This window comes from Macrobrachium rosenbergii, chromosome 2, assembly GCF_040412425.1.
Source record: "Macrobrachium rosenbergii isolate ZJJX-2024 chromosome 2, ASM4041242v1, whole genome shotgun sequence".
Lineage (NCBI taxonomy): Eukaryota > Metazoa > Arthropoda > Malacostraca > Decapoda > Palaemonidae > Macrobrachium > Macrobrachium rosenbergii.
Window position 1 is genome coordinate 53,726,712 of NC_089742.1, and position 20,038 is coordinate 53,746,749.

General features: G+C 35.3%; 1 protein-coding gene across 3 annotated transcripts in view; it reads right to left on the bottom strand.

Annotated features, from left to right (window-relative positions):
* Positions 1 to 1,808: 1,808 nt before the first annotated feature.
* The window catches only part of Fbl6 (F-box and leucine-rich repeat protein 6), a 31,467-nt gene continuing 13,237 nt past the window's right edge, over positions 1,809 to 20,038 (bottom strand). For all 3 annotated transcript variants that reach the window (XM_067118175.1, XM_067118190.1, XM_067118183.1), the window contains exons 3-10: positions 19,523 to 19,686; positions 16,013 to 16,185; positions 15,577 to 15,717; positions 13,474 to 13,641; positions 12,972 to 13,108; positions 7,096 to 7,323; positions 6,658 to 6,895; positions 1,809 to 2,706 (exon numbers count right to left, since the gene is read on the bottom strand). In XM_067118175.1, coding sequence (XP_066974276.1) covers positions 6,682 to 6,895; positions 7,096 to 7,323; positions 12,972 to 13,108; positions 13,474 to 13,641; positions 15,577 to 15,717; positions 16,013 to 16,185; positions 19,523 to 19,686 — 1,225 coding nt within the window. In that variant the 3' untranslated portion in view covers positions 1,809 to 2,706; positions 6,658 to 6,681. The remainder of the gene's footprint in view (positions 2,707 to 6,657; positions 6,896 to 7,095; positions 7,324 to 12,971; positions 13,109 to 13,473; positions 13,642 to 15,576; positions 15,718 to 16,012; positions 16,186 to 19,522; positions 19,687 to 20,038) is intronic.

The window sequence follows — 20,038 nt, forward strand, 5'->3', positions numbered from 1 at the left end:
GGAATGCTGAAAGGACGTACTGTTAAACAGACGGTTATAGAAAATGCAAGTGGACTTCTACTAAACTGGAAGACTAATGGCCAGGTATTAGTTGAAGATTATGTGAGAATTTTGTAAAAGGAAGAAATACATGCTCATCTTCATTAATGCAAACTTGTAGGCATTGATGACAGTTTAAATCTAAACCTAGTGTGTATGAATGGATATGTTTTTAATTTACATCTTTGCCAACAAGTGCCAAAATGCTACTCCACCAAATAAAAAATGAAACAGTGTACTGTACTTAGTTCCTTCCAAGAGCTTAACCTGTAAATAGCCATCTGTCACACCTTTTTTGACATAAAAGTAACAAGAACCTTTTTTCAAAGAACCAACACAATTTTGCTAAAGAGAACCAAATCTTGAATAGCATCTGGAAGTAGGCACCTAACTGCTGGTTTGTGAGATCTCAAAATAAATATAATACAGCATATCTATCTGATACTAAATTTGCTCTGAGTAACAGAAGTTTTCCTGCTGCAAAACTAATCAATATTTCTAACTGCTGCATTATAAATAATTGTCATTATTCTACATAAATAAATGAGATTTACTATCCAAATTCTTTAGTTGCCAAGGATGAGTGGGAAACACCCAATGAAAATATGAGATCTATTTAAGTGGAGTGTGCACTCCAATATTCGTGGTTACCTAAGAATTTGGAAATTTTATAATGGCATCATGTGCTCGTCGTAGACACAGAAAGGCACAACATTTTACGTACATTCATTTGAAAAAATTCTGAAAACACTGAAATTTGCAACTGCACTCTAATTCACATCAAAAACCTAAAAGACTAAACTGCAAAAATGTTCACTTTCAAGTTAAATGAACAAGGTGATATAATATCCAATGTAAACTACATAAATAAAATCTAATTTATATATATAAAAACTACAATAAGTTATCTAATCTATTATGTATCTATATATATATATATTTATATATGTGTATCTCTTCATAAATACAAACACCTGTTTAAGTAACCTAAAATTGAAATGACAATCAAAACTAGTATTTTTTCTCTATAATGTACAGTACATAATTTTACATGAACATTTTTGCAGCTAATTTATAAGATCTAAAATTATGCCTAAAATATGATCAATTTGAGTCCTAAACAAATGTGAATAAACTATCAAAGACAAATTAATACAAAGGCAGTGTATTCTTGAAAGAAAAATAAATACAAAATAATGAACCACAACATTATGCCAGTTCAAATTCCCTCACTGTTTTTAGCCCTCATTAACAATTACATTATATTGTACATCTTAAATGTACACAATGATGATGATTATGACAATGAAAAAACACACACAAAATCCTCTACAACTGATAAGTTGCAGGAACTGCAATAATCTCAAAGGCAAGAAAAATTCAAGTGAGACATGGCTTTGAAAAACTGGATAGCTTAGGGCAGTCATAATAACCAATTCTCAGTAACCCAATTTTCATTTGGTTCCTAGCTGAATCTAATGACCCCATTTAAGGATAGTCTAGAAATCTGAAAGATGCCAAGCACTGAAAAGATTATGCATATAATCATTTATATATGTTAAAACAACAAACCTGCCATTCAATGAGAGATTGGTTGCTTTATTACATACATATATGTATGCATATACATGTAAATAAAACAAACATTCCAAAGATTTTAAAAGCTATAACTTTCTATTTAATAATCTTTTTCTCATACAAGTTTCTTTCAATAGAAATCAAACAAAAATACTTTTTTCTTTTCCATTTTGCATTTACAATGCAATTAATTTTGTACTGTGTCTCTCATTGGGAGTTTCTTCTTAATGTATCAAAAAGGAGACATTCAGTCATTTTACTTCATTTATTTGCACAAAGGTACTTATTAACCTATTTAGAGAGTCCTTTAATACATTGCAAAGGCTTACATTGCACTTGTCCTACCTGCAGCTTGCTTGCATTTACCCAGATTAACGGAAAAAGAATCCCTATGTAAAAAAATCAATATCTACCTATGCATAATCTTGTAATCTGCATTACATATTGCATAATATGGTTTGTCTCACATCTTGCGTATTCTTGCAAAATGTTCAACAAAAATGTTTTTCCCTCCTAACCCTTTCTTTACAGGATTTCACCAGTTTGTTACAATACTGCTATTACTTAGCAGCTTCTTAAAGTATTTTATAAAAAAAAAATTATTCACATAAAGAAACAAAAAGACACCTGTCAGTATTGAATAAGTAGAATAAAAAATGAATGAATCCCTCCTTTTTTGATATACGTAAATAAACAAGTCTGTAAACTATAACGACTGTTACTTATCAGCATGTGTAATTTACGGATAAAATACTACCTCTGGAACTTGGCAAAGGACAATGAACACAGAAGGATAATTACATCTTGGAATATAACATTTTCCCACCCTTCCTTATAAACTTTTTAAACATCTTACAAAAAACAATTTACATCATAATACAACATATAAGAATGACTTATGTGACCCCAATTTCATCCGCCTTCCACTGCAGTGATGCAAGTAATGTCACATATCTGACAGGGGAGAAATACTCTCTCAGCTTGAAATGTTAGATCCTATGGAGATGCTTTTCCTAATAGCTTGATGGGAGGCAAAATGGATTTGCTTTGTACTGGGCACATGAGCTTGGCAGTTCATTTTTTTGGGCTCTGAAAAGAAAACATACATATGGCATCCTGTTCCAGAGCAAAATGTAAAGAGACAAAATAATGTTCAGGCTAGTGCTATACTAGCATTCACAATACTGTTCTTGTGTAATAAAGCACTACATGATCTGACAACCACGGGAGAAAACAAGTGTCAAACAGTACTTGACTTGAACTGACTCCATACTATATCTGTGGAAATAATTTTATTGAAAAAACCATTGCTTATTATATGCTCAGCAAAACAAAATAAAATCATAAGTATATTTACCCAAAAAATGGTAGCTAGTCTTTCCACTTGTTACCATTATCATTACTCTTATTAGGTAAACTAAACAGGCCATTGAGTGAAAAAACATTTCATTTTCACAGGGCAAGTTAAGTATACCTTAGTTTAACCAGACCACTGAGCTGATTAACAGCTCTCCTAAGGCTGGCTCGAAAGATTAGATTTATTTTACGCGGCTAAGAACCAATTGGTTACCTAGCAACGGGACCACCAGCTTTTTGTCGAATCCGAACCACATTATAAAGAGAAATGAATTTCTATCACCAGAAATAAATTTCTCTAATTCTTCATTGGCCGGTCGGAGAATCGAACAAGGGCCCAGCAGAGTGCTAGCCGAGAATGATACCAACCCATCTAATGAGGAACTTTTTCCTAGGGCAGTCTCAAGGGTTTGTCTTTAATTAGCTTATATATTATAGTTCTCTTAAAAAACTTTCTACTGGATAAATTAAACACAATGAAAAATTATAGAATTCCTTAATTCATCAGTATCCAAAGCTTGACATCCGCTGTTACTTCAAATTTAGATTTTCACATAAAATATGCTAGTAAAATGTTGACCTAATACAGCAGGGATTATGTCTTGTGAATATTCATCAAATATCCATGGATATGACAGGATGAATGAGGGAATGAGAGGTGGGCCAACCAGTATAAGATTGATGAGTTTATTTAAGAAATATGATTAATTTTACAGAAACTTGATTTGTGCTTGGCAAACCCATTTTATACAAACTTAATTTGTTCAAAACAAACTCATCAATCATATTGAGCCAAAATTGTAACCTAGACAGAGGAACAGGCAGTAGAAGTTCCAAGCAAATTCTCATATGGTACTGTGTGCAGTCAAACATTAGTAAGAGGGGTTTTGTACTTTTTCAAATTATAGCAGACATGAAGAACTAAACTAGCCACAAAGTTGAGACACAGATTTGAGAAACAGATCCTCATGACCCCAGAAGACAATATCTCTGAACTCTGAGAGATGAATGAATAAGGGGGAAGATTTGGAGGAAGAACAGAAAGACAAATGCACACATTAGTTTTAGACCTGCCACACACAACAACCTTAGGAACACAAACACAATCACTTGTGAACAGTATCTCAAGGTAAAAAAGGTAGCAGAAGTTGGCTGGCATCCCTACACATCTGCATTCACGATGGCCAAACTCACTGTTGGCCTTGGAATCCTAGAAAGGGCGGGCCATTATTTCATGCAGTTAACTCACATGAGTCTTATCTAAGACAAGCAAGTAAGTTTGGAGAATGCTGCAATCATGATGGCCAAACTCACTAATATATTAGTCTTGAAATCCAAGGAAGTGAAGGAGGGGCTGATCTGATACATTCACTTATATGAGTAGGCCACTCTTCTGAGATAACCAAATTAGGTTGGAGAATGACCTGTTTCAACCAATAAAAATAGTCTGACCTGTTTCAACCAATAAAAATAGTCTTCTTGAAAATGTTTCTTTTGCCAGTGCATAACTAAAAAAAAAAAAAACTGGCATTAAATGCTTGTTGCTCATAAAGTATCTAATGGTGTTTCCTAGGCAGATGGTCATTTTCACTGTTGCATGCAAAGCTGGAACAACAAAAAAAAGACTGCAATACAATTAAGAGCGATAGCCAACTGGGTCTTAAACACAAAGTTGGGAGTTACCAACAGGCCCAACAAAGATTAGCCCTTGCCAGATAAAGCATCCTACTCACCAAGATGCCTGAAGGACACAAGCAGGCTGTCTTCAAAGTAAATTGAAATATAAAAATATAAAAGTCTCTCTTAGGAGTTTATAAGAGGCTGCCACTAAATACTAAAGAGAGATCCCACTTCAGTGAAGTCTCCTAAGAATTCTAAGGCTTGTAATCTTGATGCCCTAAAGCTCCAAAACCTGGGAGAGCCCTGTAATCCTTAACTTAAAACACTTAAAACTTCTGGAGGTGTACGTGAATGAAGTTTGCAATCAGACATCAAGAGGATTGATATCCCTCTCATTACACCAATGCAAGAATCTACATAATTTAGTCTGATAAAACTTGACAGCCTAGGATCAACAGGAATGGGCAACAGCTGCAGCAACTTCTTTTGACAACCTTGAACTCTAAGGCTTTGCTTGATATTTTCCAGGCATGAAGGCTCAATCTGCAGCTGCTTTAGGAACCTCTTATAAGTCAGTAGGGATCTGGTATAACACACAAAGTAAAAAAAAAGTCTGGATAACAATCTTCATGGAGCCACAGAAGACTGGAGTAAATGGAAGCTCTGAGTTTTGTCAGGGAGTACCCACTGAGGATAAACAGAGTACAGGCACAGTTGACAAGACTGCCCCAAAATATGAAGCAATGCATCAACCTTCCATGGTGCTAGATACGGTTGAGCTAAAGAATGAAACAGGAGCATAGTTCAGGCTCACAGTGAAGAGATTTATTAGGGAGCTTTTCCTCAATTACCAAAAAGGCTTCCAGACTTGTAGATCCAGTAACTGCTCAACTATGTAGCAGTATAACCTCTTCCCCTTGCTGAGACTGTCTGCAATGACATTCCACCATCCTGGCAAAAAACATGGGACAACCCGAATTGTGTTTGCCTCTGCCCAGCCAAAAATCTCTACTGCAGGGTGGTACTGCAGTCTGGACATCATCCCTCCCTGATACCAGAGGTATGCTACTGTGTTTGAATTGTATTCTTCATAGACGTTTGATGAACAAGACATACAAGACATCTACCAAGACATACAAGACATCTACATCATATGTTTCAGTAGAGCTTGTGACTGTGATAGGAGTAACTACTGTTGTAGTGGAAGTTGCATTCTAAGCTGACAGAGAAAGTAGTCTAGGCAAGGATTATACAATTTTTTATTCACTTCTTATTTGAAAGCTTCCGTTCTCATTTTACATTATGTTTAGCATCACGGCAGGCTTATAAATAGCTGGATATATTTATAACTGAAAAATACATCTTTTCTGAAAATTAAACAAAAATCTTCAGTGAGTGAATAAGTGCATTTACTTTGTGATGGAGGATGTGCATGACATCAACTATAATGAGGTCACAACACCTGAATCCTACCTGGGTTGAAAGGATTGGTTTTAGTACATGCTAATTACAAATGCCAGATTCTCCTAAAATTAATCTATTTCATTACCTTTTCAATCTATTTTATCAATCTTTTTAATACAGAGATCAAAGCTGATAGAAACACATATCCTTAACAAATGTACAGTAAGCATTTTAAAAAATGTCAACAGTTATGTTACATATTATATAATTAAATTAATTAGATAACTGAAAATAAAAGACACAAGACTTTCTAGAAATGAGTTGCAGTCAACTTATATATTTTCATAAAAATGTATTATTATAAATAGTAGACTGGTATCAAAAGTTAACTGGCACATCCATCCATAGTGACTATGAAAGTGGATGTAGGAAAAGACTGAGAAATGTTCTATTTTAAGGAATTATGGAAAAATTTACTACATGAAATATGAGGTCATAATGTACCAAATTCATGGAAAATCATACCAGCAAATCCTCTTCATAAATATATACAAATCCATTAATTCAAAATATAAAAGTATAGTATAAAAGATAAAGCATCACAAACAATGTCACAAACCTCCAAGTCCAGCTTTCAGTGCACAAAAATGAACAACTAACCTTTGAGAGGAGGCCAAAAGTGGTCTAATCATCATCACCTTGATCGGGATTTTCCTCAAATTTACCACTTGCAATGTCTGCTCGCAAGGTGACCAGCTGGGGTGCCTCATGAAACCTTTTGACTCCTCGAGGCAGGGCTCGACAAGATGTCAGATTTAAGGTCTCCAGATGACTACACCTCACCAAAACTTGTTGAATAGGCTTGAATGTCACTGAAGAACCACACATGTTCAGGTACCTGTCAAGTAAAATGTGAAATACAAGTTTTATCACAATTTAATATTACTAAGCAAACTTATATACTGTATCATAATTCAATGTCTTTTCAGTTTGCTTTGTATGTGGAAAAATAGTCTCTTTAATAACAGAAAAACCAACAACAACATGTAAAAGCAACAATCCGTACATCTTATCTTTTTTCACTCTACTACATCTCACCTGAGTTTATTATCTGCTTCTTCTGATATGGCCATCAAAGCAGCATCAATACTGTCAGAATTGGCAGTCCAGGATAAATCTAACTCGACCAAACAGTGTTGCCACTTTCGAACTACCAGCTCTAATCTATCGGAGTAACTCTTTGGAGACGTTGAACCAGCCAAGAACAAGTGTTCCAAATCCCAAGGGGGGATACGAACAAGAGAGGAATCTGTAATATTCATGCACCTGAAAAAGAAAGCAAAATCTGTTTATTCAACAATCCTATTCATGAAATTTGTAGCTGGCAAACTTTCTTCTTTTATAAAGAATAAACATCCTAAATTAGTTGCCATAAATTCATTTGGTTCTTACTGACCGGTGGGGATGGAAGAGGAAACATCCACTCTTATGAAGAAAGTGATTTAATTCACTTTTCAAAAAAAAACTTCCAAAGGTTAACATGTAAAATATAATAAGAATCCCTTTCTTCTTGCCAGATGCCAAAATTTCAAAATTGCCCTGAAAAGGTAAAAGTGCACAAGGATATTTTCTTCATAATATATAAATGCATTTTTGGACTGACGACCTGTTAAAGAATCACTTCACATATCAGCTAAAAATCATCATAGACTGGTCCTGAATTTACAGAGGTCTGAGTATACTATCAATATGAAGATGCAAAATTACGTCCATATCCCTATTGTTACTATCAATGTGGTGGACAACAAAGTACAATGTCCCCACCCAGCTTGCCTTCCAAAGTGCATCAAATTATATTGGGCCTTTTAATAAAAGTGAGACAAGTACATTTTTGTAAACCATAAAATGCTAATGTTAATAATTAGTCCACAAACTGATTTAATCTTAGGTGTCCACAACAAAAGATTATTAATTCCAGTAAAATTAACAAAGAGCAACTCGTTATTTTTCAGGTGTAAGCTAACTGATGAGCCTGTTCTTTCTACATCTATCATTAAACCAAATCCATATAGTGAAATATTTCCTTATTCCCAGTTTCCTTTAACTAAACTTAGCTCACTGTCACCCTGATAGGATAAAATGCTTGAATATAATATAAAGGTGCATAAAATGGATGAGTGCAAGGAAATCTATAAAATCCAATTTGTTTTGTGACTGGAACTGACACCTGTGACTTATGCAAAAGAGCAATTTCACATGAAGTTACGTTGGAAATAAGGAAAATGTGCCTGTCTTTGAATCACTAAAATTATAACTCACCCTAATGAAGAGCTATGGCACATTTTAATCTTATGTGCCTGTACATTTTGGCATTTGCATTTGTATCTGCTTTTTTTTTTACTAAACTTGTTTTTCATTGTTACTACTTAATGTTACTAATTTTACTCTGCTGTTTTCCCATTTGTGCATCATACTGTACTTTTGGAAGGTGTTTTCTAATGTAGTCAATGACAGACAATGGGATGTATATTTTGTAAATCAGCGACAGGTACTTGGCAAAACTACAACTCCTGGATGACCCTTTCTTTTTAATTCAGTAAAGGAAGTTATAGTTATAAATGATTTGTTTAACCAGACCTCTGAACCCTTGTAGGGTACTTCTTGGGCTGGAAAAAAAAAATTTAAATAATTTGATGCATGTATATTATACTATTATATAAGAACCAACTTACTGACATATACTACAACAAATATGAGGGCTAAAGAGGAGGAACTAGTTATCTACTTAGAGGGCACTAAAATTTATAACTGTGCATTTTAATTTTTCTTATATTACTCCATGTAATGTTGCAAATCTTACTGAAAGCAAAGAAGAGGAACTAGGTATCTACTTAGAGGGTACTAAAAGTTACAATTGTGCATTTTAATTTTTCTTACATTAATCTATGTAATGTTGCATGATGATAAGGTTGTCACATCTTGACAAAAGAGTATATGGTTAAGCCTGCTTTTATTTGTTAGCAAAACTATATCAGAACGGAGATTGTAACATCATTAAAGTTTGACAAAGACGAACTGATCTAGTCCATTTCATAGCTGCTTACTAACATGGCCAAATGTCAGGTAGTCAGTAAGTGGCTGTATTGGCTGTCTTACTAACATCTCTGCCCTAGAGAATTCTGTCTGATTTTAATGTCTGCTGTCCTGTGTTTCATGATGATGACATTATCATCTTACAGGAAATGATTTCAACCATTTTAGTTCTTATGGAGCCATAGTGATGAAATTTACAGTTCCAGTTCTGTATCTTTGCATTCATAACATAGCTGGTAGTAAGCATTATCACCGTTAAGACATCATGGGCAGGGGATTCTAACTTTCAAATTACTGTATTTAAATCGTGTAAAACCCCATCAGAAATAAAATAATAAATGTTACTTTCCCTTGTGCAACCAAAATTCACGTAAATATTTTCTACGTAATTTTATATTTGGATCTATTAAAATATGTACTCATTTCTAACTTAAGTCATACCACATAGGTATGCATTTAATTATAAAACCAAATACAGTACTGTAATATTTATCATTTGTTTCATCCATCATCTATCATGCAAACCTCGTCGCAGCCTACAACATATTCAAATGTATACTCTTATGTCTTGTAGACAGGAGAACAGCTACAGGCAACTGATTTGCATGTGCTCCTATGGCAAATTAGCAGGTAGCAACTACCCTCCTCGTTTGTATGTTAGTGGACTGAGCACACAGTAGCAAAATTATTCCCAGCTTAGCTTTGCTTCACCATAGCACAAAAGTCAACATTATTTTCATTTACTGTATGTATTTTTTCAGTTTCTTTAACAATTCTCTCAACTAATACTTATCTTTTCCTTCTTTTCATAGACAAATGATTAATAATCAGTGATTACTTACAGACTGTGACTTGCCACCTTTCTGTAGGTTGACTTTATGCAGTTCATTGATTCTTGCCTTTCTTTGTTTTGGGTTCTTTGTAATTTAGTAGGATTGTTTATATCAATACTGTTTTTGATATGTAATCCATATAATTTTGTAATAGTGCTTTTTTTTGTATGTTAACTAGTGCTTGAGTTGGGTGCTGGTTAGTGTTAAAATGTAAATCTAAGTGCAGTACTAGTGTTGATTTTTTGTTTTAACTTGCTGAATTTTTTGGGTGAATTTGTTTTATTATAGATATGCCCAGAGATTATCAATTACTGCTCTTTCTGCTGCCTGTAACTGGTATCTACACTGTTCATTAGTTTTCCAGAGGTAGATGTTTGTTCTGTATCTCTGCTTACATTATAATCTGGTTTGTATTTGTGTATGAAGCTTGCGTAGTGCTTATGATGTAGCCCTTATGAAATGTTCGGGCTGTGTTTGTAGCCAGTCCAAAAGATGTCTAAACCAAACTTGTTAAGGCCTGCCAGGTCTGGTTTGTTGTATTTTCATGTCCTCACTGATGATGGATCCTTGCCTGCTATATTCCAATTGTAGTGGAAATTGCTACTCCCCAGTCTCACCTACAATATTTGCCAGGACTGGTTTGCCTACCAGTGGGCTTGCTACAAGAACAATGAATTTGTACCAGGCAAGGAAGAACAAGCACTCTACTACCAAGGCTTTGCTGTGTCTACTTTGGGATCTTTGGTTTTGTGACTGGCCTCAATTTCTGACTTCACTAGTCTAGAAGCAACAATCATAAGTGACGTGCCACTGCCCATTCCCCAGCCTCCCAGCTCACTTGAACACTTACTGGCTCACTCTACTCCCATTATGCCTTCTCTGCCAGGTGACCGACTCCTTCCTTGACTTTGGCCATTCCTGTACCTGCCAGCTTGCCCACTTTACCTGGTGATTTGGCTGCCTCTGATATCACTTCCCACTTACCAAGCTGCATTTAGCTCTAATGGTTTTTCTGCTAAGACTACTGCTGCTACTTCAATGATGCCTGTTATACCCCCAATGACTTATTCTTCTACCACTGCAACTTCTGCATTGATAGTTGCTTCTGTGCCCCTGCTGCATCACTGTTTCTGTTGCACCTCCTGCTGAGACTTGATTTTCAAAACTTCCTTTACCTCAAGTTTCCCTTACACAACTTCCTTAGGTAATTCCTGCAGCTTCTTCACTGCAAGCATTTTGAAGACTACTGTCCTGTCTACTTCTTTCTGGTCTTCTGTTTCTGCTATACAGTTACCTGTAACTCACCACCTCTATCTATGGTGCACTGGTCATGCTGTTAGTCAGTATACCCAAGTTAACTGCTCCTTCACTGGTTGATATCACTACTGGTTCATCTTTTGGCAAACAGGGTCTTGAAAAATGCTCGCAATGATTAAAGTTTCAGTGTTAGCCAAGACCTCCAGTCAAGATGTGGCAGTCTTTGTTGGGTGACCTATCTTCCCTGCAGCAGCTTTAGTTGCAGCCCTTAAAATGTTAGCTGGCTCCAGTTTTCCCAGATACTTACCCTGTAACAACACTGGAAGTAATACTACATCTGTGGTGGTAGGATTTAGGCAACCTAAATACATGCATAACTTTGATTCCACATGCTCCAGAAGTAATCCTCTTCAGGGATGCTCTGAAACACAATTGGCTTCAATCAAAGGCTACAAGAGTGGCAATCTAACAACTACTGGATCTTCAGGACATTGAACAGACTGCAGAAGACTTCCACCACTTCCAGTAAAGGCTTTCTTGTAGGACGATCTAATGGCATAAGTGGGACCTCTATAGCACACCAAAACCTCACCTTGGTGCCTTACAGACCGCTCATAGAATCATACCTACATTATTTTACTTGAAAGATTTTCTTGCTACTGGCCTCTGCATGGGAGTGTGTGAGCAAGTTGTATGCTGTCAGTAAAGCACATTTATCAGGGGTTGGTCTTTTGTTTTCCTCTTGTTTGCTACAGACAGCTGGTACAAAAGATCAAACCACTGCTCCATTTACTATTCCAACTTTTAAGTTTAGTAAACATAACATTCTTCTCTGCTTGGTGGAACTAACTATTACTACCTCAAAAGGATTAGGTATTTGAGAAGCAAGAACTCTGGACTTCTTGTCTTAAAAAACACAGTGTCCTACTGGATGAAGCTGTAAATTCTTTAACCATTTACAGAAGTTTCAGAAGACAAGGCTATCCAACTAAGAGCATATGCATGAGATCAGGAACTTCTCAATTTCCTTAGCCTTCAAGAGAAATACATGAGATTACAGACTTCAGGAGTTAAGGTAAGGGAGATGTCAATCAACTTTGGCCAAGTTTTACCTTAGCAGTCTTTATGCATAAACAAATGAACCATACTAATTTGTACTGTTGGTCGTTGAGTAAAGTTTTATCAGGTAGTTATCTTTCTTTTAATCATCACCCTTGTCCACGTCAATCACCCACAGGAGATAGACTTCTAGGGTTACATGCCTATCCATTTCACCTGAATGGTTAGCTGACAATTTTTATACAGGTGAAAACTTCTTGTTTTACTCTCAGGTGCCTTAGTACATCCAGCTACTCGCAGTACCACGAGAATGCCTTGAGCACTCGGTTCTTCTTCTATTCTGTCAACAAGTGCTCCAACAGATCCACTGGACCTTTGAAAGGCTGGGATTCTCCACTGCTGGAATTTTCACCTAAATCACAATTTGGGTTCATTATAACAAAACAGTTCCCCGATAAAAAAACAATCAATTCCACCCTCTTCTCTGTACCTCATACTGTAACAGAAATCAACAAAGAGGGCAGATACCCTAACCAAAGGTCATAAGTGCTAATCTGCTGCTCCTGTCAGAAGACATAAGAATGTCTTGGGACATGGTGGATTACAATGAGTTCTATATGATTCATGGATTTGTATGAAACAAGTGTATCAAGGTATCTTATACATACGTTATAAAAAACAAGACAGAGTATAAACTTTAACTGTACAACTAACTTGAGTCACTATACATACCCTCTCACATCAAGGAGACGTAGCTTGTGAGAATTCTTCAAAATACGCTCCAATTCACCATCATTCATTCCTACACTAAGGTTGCCAACAACAGCAATACTCAATTCTTCTAGATGTGGGAATCCAGGTGATGAAGCCTGAATATAAAATATCATCATTAGAGCTCTAAACAACCTAAAAAAATTTATTACTCGAGTGATTTGCTAATTATATTATGTAACACAGTCTCGCCCCACAAACATTTTCATAACGTCAAATTAAGAGGGCATTCACAGAGCTCACCTTCACCATGCCACACAATCATAACAGCTTTTTAAGCTGCTTTTCTAAATGAAGGGGACAGTGAAAGAACAAAGCAAGGGCTTAGATGAATAAAAGTACAGGTCAATTATGTTTTGTTACTTAGACAAAAAAAAAATAAATTTTCCCTGAAAAATTCAAGCCTTATAACACAAACCATTTAACTAATGAGGTCCATCTACAAATCCCAAGTTAAACTTACCTGCTCTGCCATAGAGGTCTGACACAATCTAATCTGGGCATTGGTTAATCTGAGAATCCTTAAATTTGTGCAACCTGTTTGTAATCTCTCAATGTTTATTAGTACTGAGTCTCTCCCAATGGTCAGCACATTAGATAAATCTAATGACTGTAGGTTTGGGCAGTGGTCCTGTGAAAGAGGAATATTATTGTAAAACTTTCAGGTTACAGTAAATAATGCTAAATACAAATAATAAAAACAATATTAAAAAACTGTCCTTTAAATATGCTTTAAACATGCAGATCAACTCTTATTAGCTTTGGTTAACTATCCTTTTTTTTTTAAATTATTTTTATTAACCTTGAAAATATATAATAAAAAATGCATACCTAGTACTTTTGGATGTTATATAATTTGCAAGATGGTTCAAATACTAAAAGCACTGTAGAAAACTCCATTAAAATGAATTTGTAAAATGGTAAAAATATCAGAAGCACTGCAGATAACCACATAACTCAGAGCAAAACCTGAATATTCAATCAGAAAGTCCCATCAAAAACAAGTCATCGCAATGGTGTGCCTGCCAACTTGAAATTAACTGAATTTTTTTTACTAACAACTGAGTTTGACAGCTTCTGGGAGAGCAATTTAGGGAACTTAGAACACCTAGATGAATGAAAAAATTTATAATCCTCTCAACATTATTTGTTATCTTATTCCAAAACATGGAAGCATTTTACATTGATAATTGTTCACTTGCTCTTAACAGATAATGATGAGATGCTACCTTAAATTATACTTGATGAGACAATTAGAGAGTGGATACTGCAAAGCAGTCTGTAAGAGGGAGATGAAACTGGTTATTAAACTAAGGAGATGGGACCAGTTATTAAACTAAGAGGGAGATGAGACCAGTTACTAAACTAAGAGGGAGATGAGACCGGTTATTAAATTAAGAGGGAGACAGGACCAGTTATTAAACTAGGAGGGAGATGTGACTGGTTATTAAACTAAGAGGGAGATAAGACCGGTTATTAAATTAAGAGGGAGACAGGACCAGTTATTAAACTAGGAGGAAGATGAGACCAGTTATTAAACTAAGAGGGAGATGAGACTGGTTATTAAATTAAGAGGGAGACGGGACCAGTTATTAAAATAAGAGGGAGATGTGACCAGTTATTAAACTAAGAGGGAGATGAGACCGGTTATTAAAGGGAGATGAGACCGGTTATTAAATTAAGAGGGAGACGGGACCAGTTATTAAACTAAGAGGGAAATGAGGCTAGTTATTAAACTAGGAGGGAGATTCTGAGACCCATTATTAAACTAGGAGGGAAACGAGAATGGTTGTTAAACTAAGGAGGAGATGAGAGGGAAATGGGAATGGTTATTAAACTAGAAGGGAGACAAAACTGGTTATTATACTAAGAGGGAGACCTGAATGGTTATTAAACTAGGAGGGAGACGAGACCAGTTATTAAACTAAGAGGAGAAGTGACTGTTATGAAACTAGGAGGGAGATGAGATCAGTTATTAAACTAGGAGAGATGAGACTGGTTATTAAACTAAGAGGGAAATGAGACCCATTATTAAACTAGGAGGGAGATGAGACCGGTTATTAAACTGACGTAAACTCAATGGGTACATGGGCTAACATCAACCCTTTGAGATCTGATAACATCATGCAAATTTCACTTCTTAATACTGAAAAAAAATAAGCTCTAAATATTTTGTTGTTGGGTAGCATTAGGATAACATTAGGAAAGCACTTGGGGATTGTTTAATTTTATCCCTGATAAAAAATTATCAAACACATTTTTGCCCATTTTCCTTAGTTTTGTATGCAATAAATAGTATAATTAACACACACACTCTCTCTCTCACATGTGCATGTTTTTTTTTTTTACATTCACAAAAAGTAGACATTTCTGTTCTTGGCTAATTTCATCACATCTTTTTAGCAATTTGTTTGTTTTCAATTTTTAAAGCAACTACAACAATGTACAATTATCCAACTTCAAAAGAAACAAAAACTACTACAAGCAACGATATGTTTTTTACCCCCATAAATTCCTAAGTGTTAACATCTGCAAAAATCAATACAGAAACATCTACAATACTTACAGATAAGGCCTTGATAAGAGACTGCAAGTTGGACAGAGTATTATTGGCCAGAGTAAGGTGTGTCAAACGTGTATTCATTGTTGATGCTAATTCTGACAGGGTTTGTTGGCCAACAGCACATCTTGGTGTTGGTTTGTGAGACTGAAGAAAAATAATTAATCTTTAAAAAACTAGTCAGGCAAATAAAATTATATAAAATCTGTATTAAATATCATTAAGCAAGAGAATTTGTATATACATATAGAGAATTTGGATAAGTTACAGTTAACCTTCAATGTAAGAAAAAACAGCTATTATTTAAAGCTTATTGTCAAAGGTGTTGCTTCCCAACTAAAACAAAACCATGAAAAACAGTGATATCTTTTTAATTTAATAAATAATTTATTTATTTTGCTAAGCTTTTATTTCTCAGTTTACTTAAAGCAATTTTACTAACCGACATAATATTGGTGAGGTCAAGTCGTTGAAGGTTTTGACACCTGGATAGATGCGTGTGAAGATTTTCACTGTGAATTTTATGGCAGTCTGTAAGGTTCAGGCTAGTTAGCTCTGGACAGAATGTAACCAGCCTTGGCAAGATTGGAGGCGTCACAGCATCATTCCAACCAGCTAATATGAAAATACAATACTCCTCGTTAACAAAGTATAGTTATATGGGATATGAACACAGTAATAAAATGAAGTAACCTACTAAGGGATAAAAATATTCTGATCCAGCAGAGCACCAAAACAAAACGTACATAAAACAAAAATTAACAACCAAAAAGAGAACATAAGAATTTATGGCATAATCTTCTTCAACTCAATTTGACTCATTCCTTACAACATTCAACAGCTCTGAAAACTACATTTGATTTCAAGAGGGAAAAAAATTTGTGTTCTTTCATTAACACCAAATAAAGAAAGTATACGCAATATGACAATTGTGAGCATTTTCATCTTCACCCTACTTCTAGTTACACTGGCTTGCAACGTACTTAAATAAATTTTCCCTAACATAGTTGCACGTCCTCACGACAATATGTCAGAATGATAAGTGTTGTTATTTTAGTTTTGTTCATTTAAGAGCATTAATTAAATAGCTTACAATTATATACAATTTCAAATATAATGATAAAGAAATACAAAATCAAAGGCATGCAGCAATTAGCATCATGTAAGGATACCAAGTTTTCATTAAGAGTATCAAGATATGTTTAACAGGTATTACTGGAAAGCAACAGCACAGGATTATTCAGTCATACTAACAAAATCGTGTGCAAAATGTCCGTTATTATCAACTAATTAAATGAGACAAATGAGTCATATCTTTGGATTCAGGTTCAAACAGTCTGCACAAAGGATGCACTCTCAAAATGAGAAGTGAAAATTTAAGTAGCACAAAGTTGGATATAGATGGCCAACTTGCTATATAAAGATCAGAGGGGAAAAGATGAAGAGTTAGGGTATGGAGCATTTCAGAGGAAGCAAAAGGATAATGCAAAGTACCTTTTGTATCATCCATACTACCATGCAAGGCCTACTGTCAGTGGTACCCATAAAATATGTAATAATGTCTTAAGAGCCATTTCAAGTTATTGTAGTTCTTAACCATTTAAACTGACAATCAGTGTCAGTAAAGCCTTAGCTTTCTTTTTACTTGAAAACAATATCCCTTCTAATCAAGAGAGAAACTATTCCAGTTTTAAGTTACTTCTATTTCGAGATTCATTACAACCCCATTAATCAAATATGTACCATACATTGTGTCACGAAAACCCCAGCCACATCACCTTTACTTCAACAATGAAAGAAGGCTCCCTACCACACAAGCATCAGCACTGCATATACTGGTACAAAAAAAAATCAGTCTTCCGTGAGTATGTCATTTCTAAGTTTCTTGCTTTTTCCTTCGCATTCATTTAGTTATTCCTGGAGCAGCTGGGACATAAACTCTTATGATAGCAGCGCTGAAACACTAAGAGCACTAAGAAATGAACACAGTCAAAGGAAGTGCTAAAAAAACCATACAAATAGGTAGAGGCACCAAAGGATCCAGTGCAGTATATATGACCAGGAGAACCTGCAGCTTTAGCAGAATGCCTGAAAAACACACGCAGCTAATGAATTGGGCAGAAATAGCTAAATCAATGGGGATACAGGGAAAATTAACAAAGACACAGCATGTAGGGCTGGAACAAGTGAATACCCAAGTATAACAAACACAGCAGAGGCCAGGAACCCTGCAGATGAAAGGCACACGGGGAAGATGAAGCAGCTGAGCATAGGTAGTGTTATCATCGCACAGACTGGTCCAGTGGGTGCATAAGAGTCTGAGTGGGCAGAGCTAGTGACAAAGCAGAAAAGGAGCTCAGTGAAACTTGCTCATTAGGCAGAAGGCAATGGCCCACCACTAGACAATAGACAGCTACACATCACTGGAAAGCATGAGTCACAGAGCTTTTATTAGCAGTGCAATATGAAATTCTCAGGTTTAACCAGGCCCACTTGTTGAATGCCCCATTTACAGACATAACAGGTAAAGCTGTGGAAATTAGTGTTGGTCCCATACGGCAAACCAATGACAGGTAGAGGCTCCACTCCACAAAGAACACAACCTCTAGACCCTACCTTGTAAACACTGGTAAATGAAATTTAGCATGAATAATGAAAGCACGATCTAACAACTAACACTGTAGAAACACTTAAATAGCAAGTACTCATGGAACAGAAATAACAAATTACATATAACAGCAACATAAGCCTACACTGGAATGCAAGAAGGTAAAGACAGGTTAACTAGTAGTTAATTATGGGTAGTAGAAAAGCATATTTACTAGCAAAAAATACAAAATATAGCTTGACACACCATGAGGCACACATGAAAAATCCTGAAAACATTACGAAAGTAACACAGTACTAAGTACTCAAAAACCAAAAGTAAAATAAATACCTACCATTGCCATTCACTAAAAACCAATCTTTACAGTAAGTTAATATGATACTAATACAAAAAATTAAAAAATAAGAAAACAGTAAAACAACCACTTGGAAATACCATAATAGCACAAAATGGAAGTACAGTTATTTCACTGAATTAATCACATAAAAGATATGAGAAACTGTGGATTAACACAAAGCACAAAAGCTGAGGAAAGGCTTACATAGAGCAGATGAGCAGATAGTCTGGAAGCAAACACTAATTACTCACTCCTAAAGAAACTATTAATTCAGCTTATAAGGACAAAAACAATGAGAACACTGAAAGAACACTTGTGAAATATATGTATATTGTAATAATAACAGCTCGAACAGCAGCTAGAGGACAACACTTGCTGGAGCTCATGGCAGTGGGAAATGCAATAAAAGAGCAAGGTTTTACCCTCTCACAAGCACAAACTGTCAAATCACATTTTACTATCTTTGTGGTAGTTGAAGATTTCAGACTGGCATGCCTGGGGACACAGCAACCATGATTTGGGCTACTTGTAATTCATGGGTTTGCTACACTTTTGAAATTCTTTAAACATGTGAACACATAAAAAAAAGAAGGAAATACACTATAAGAACTAGTTCCAAAGCCAGATCAAAAATGTTAACTGAGTATGCTGTTTAACCAGCAATTATATATGTTAAGCTGGTTATCAAGGTGAAAAAATATCAAACACTAAAAACCAAAACTTTGCAACTGACTATATTCATTCATCAATTACCAATTATCGTATTCAACTAAATATACTTACAGCACTGTACTCTAATCAAAACACATTTACCAATTGTGGAATACTGGAAAGCATCAGATACAGCAAACCTAGAGTTACAGCATTCTCATCTTATTTTTAACCATATTAGAAATTGTTATGAATATAGTGTAGATAAATAATACTGTGCATGCAATATGCATTCTACATTTCTTCATATACTGTATGACACATGCAATATGCATTCTCCATTTCTTCATCCTTACCTAACGTTAAATCACGGACTTTTGGAAGTCTGTGTTCTAGAAGCCACAGCAGCCTCTTCTCATTACGAAAACGGGGTTTGATCCTACTGGTGGATAGGTTTGCTGTGTGCCACAACCGAGCATCAGTTGACACCATACGCCAGAATCTACAGACTCTTGATGTTCTATGAAACAAAACATGACACAATCCCATTACTGACAATGATTACTGTGATTCTGTGAACCAACTACTGTACTATGTATCATTAGATACTTTTCTTAAAAATACCCTTCTAACCAAAAACAATGATAAATATGTTAAAAATCATACACAATTAAATGGCCGTCATACCTGATGACGATTTATTTATCATAAAGCAGATCAAGAAGTTACATTTTAATACTTATGGAACTCACCCAACAGAATTTGTTCAAAAGGTTTTGTTCTAAAGGATACAGTAAATGAAAATAGGAACACGGTAAAGTTGAAAAAGTTGGATAGCTAGATGGGAAGGGAAAAAAGGGAAGTGATGAAAG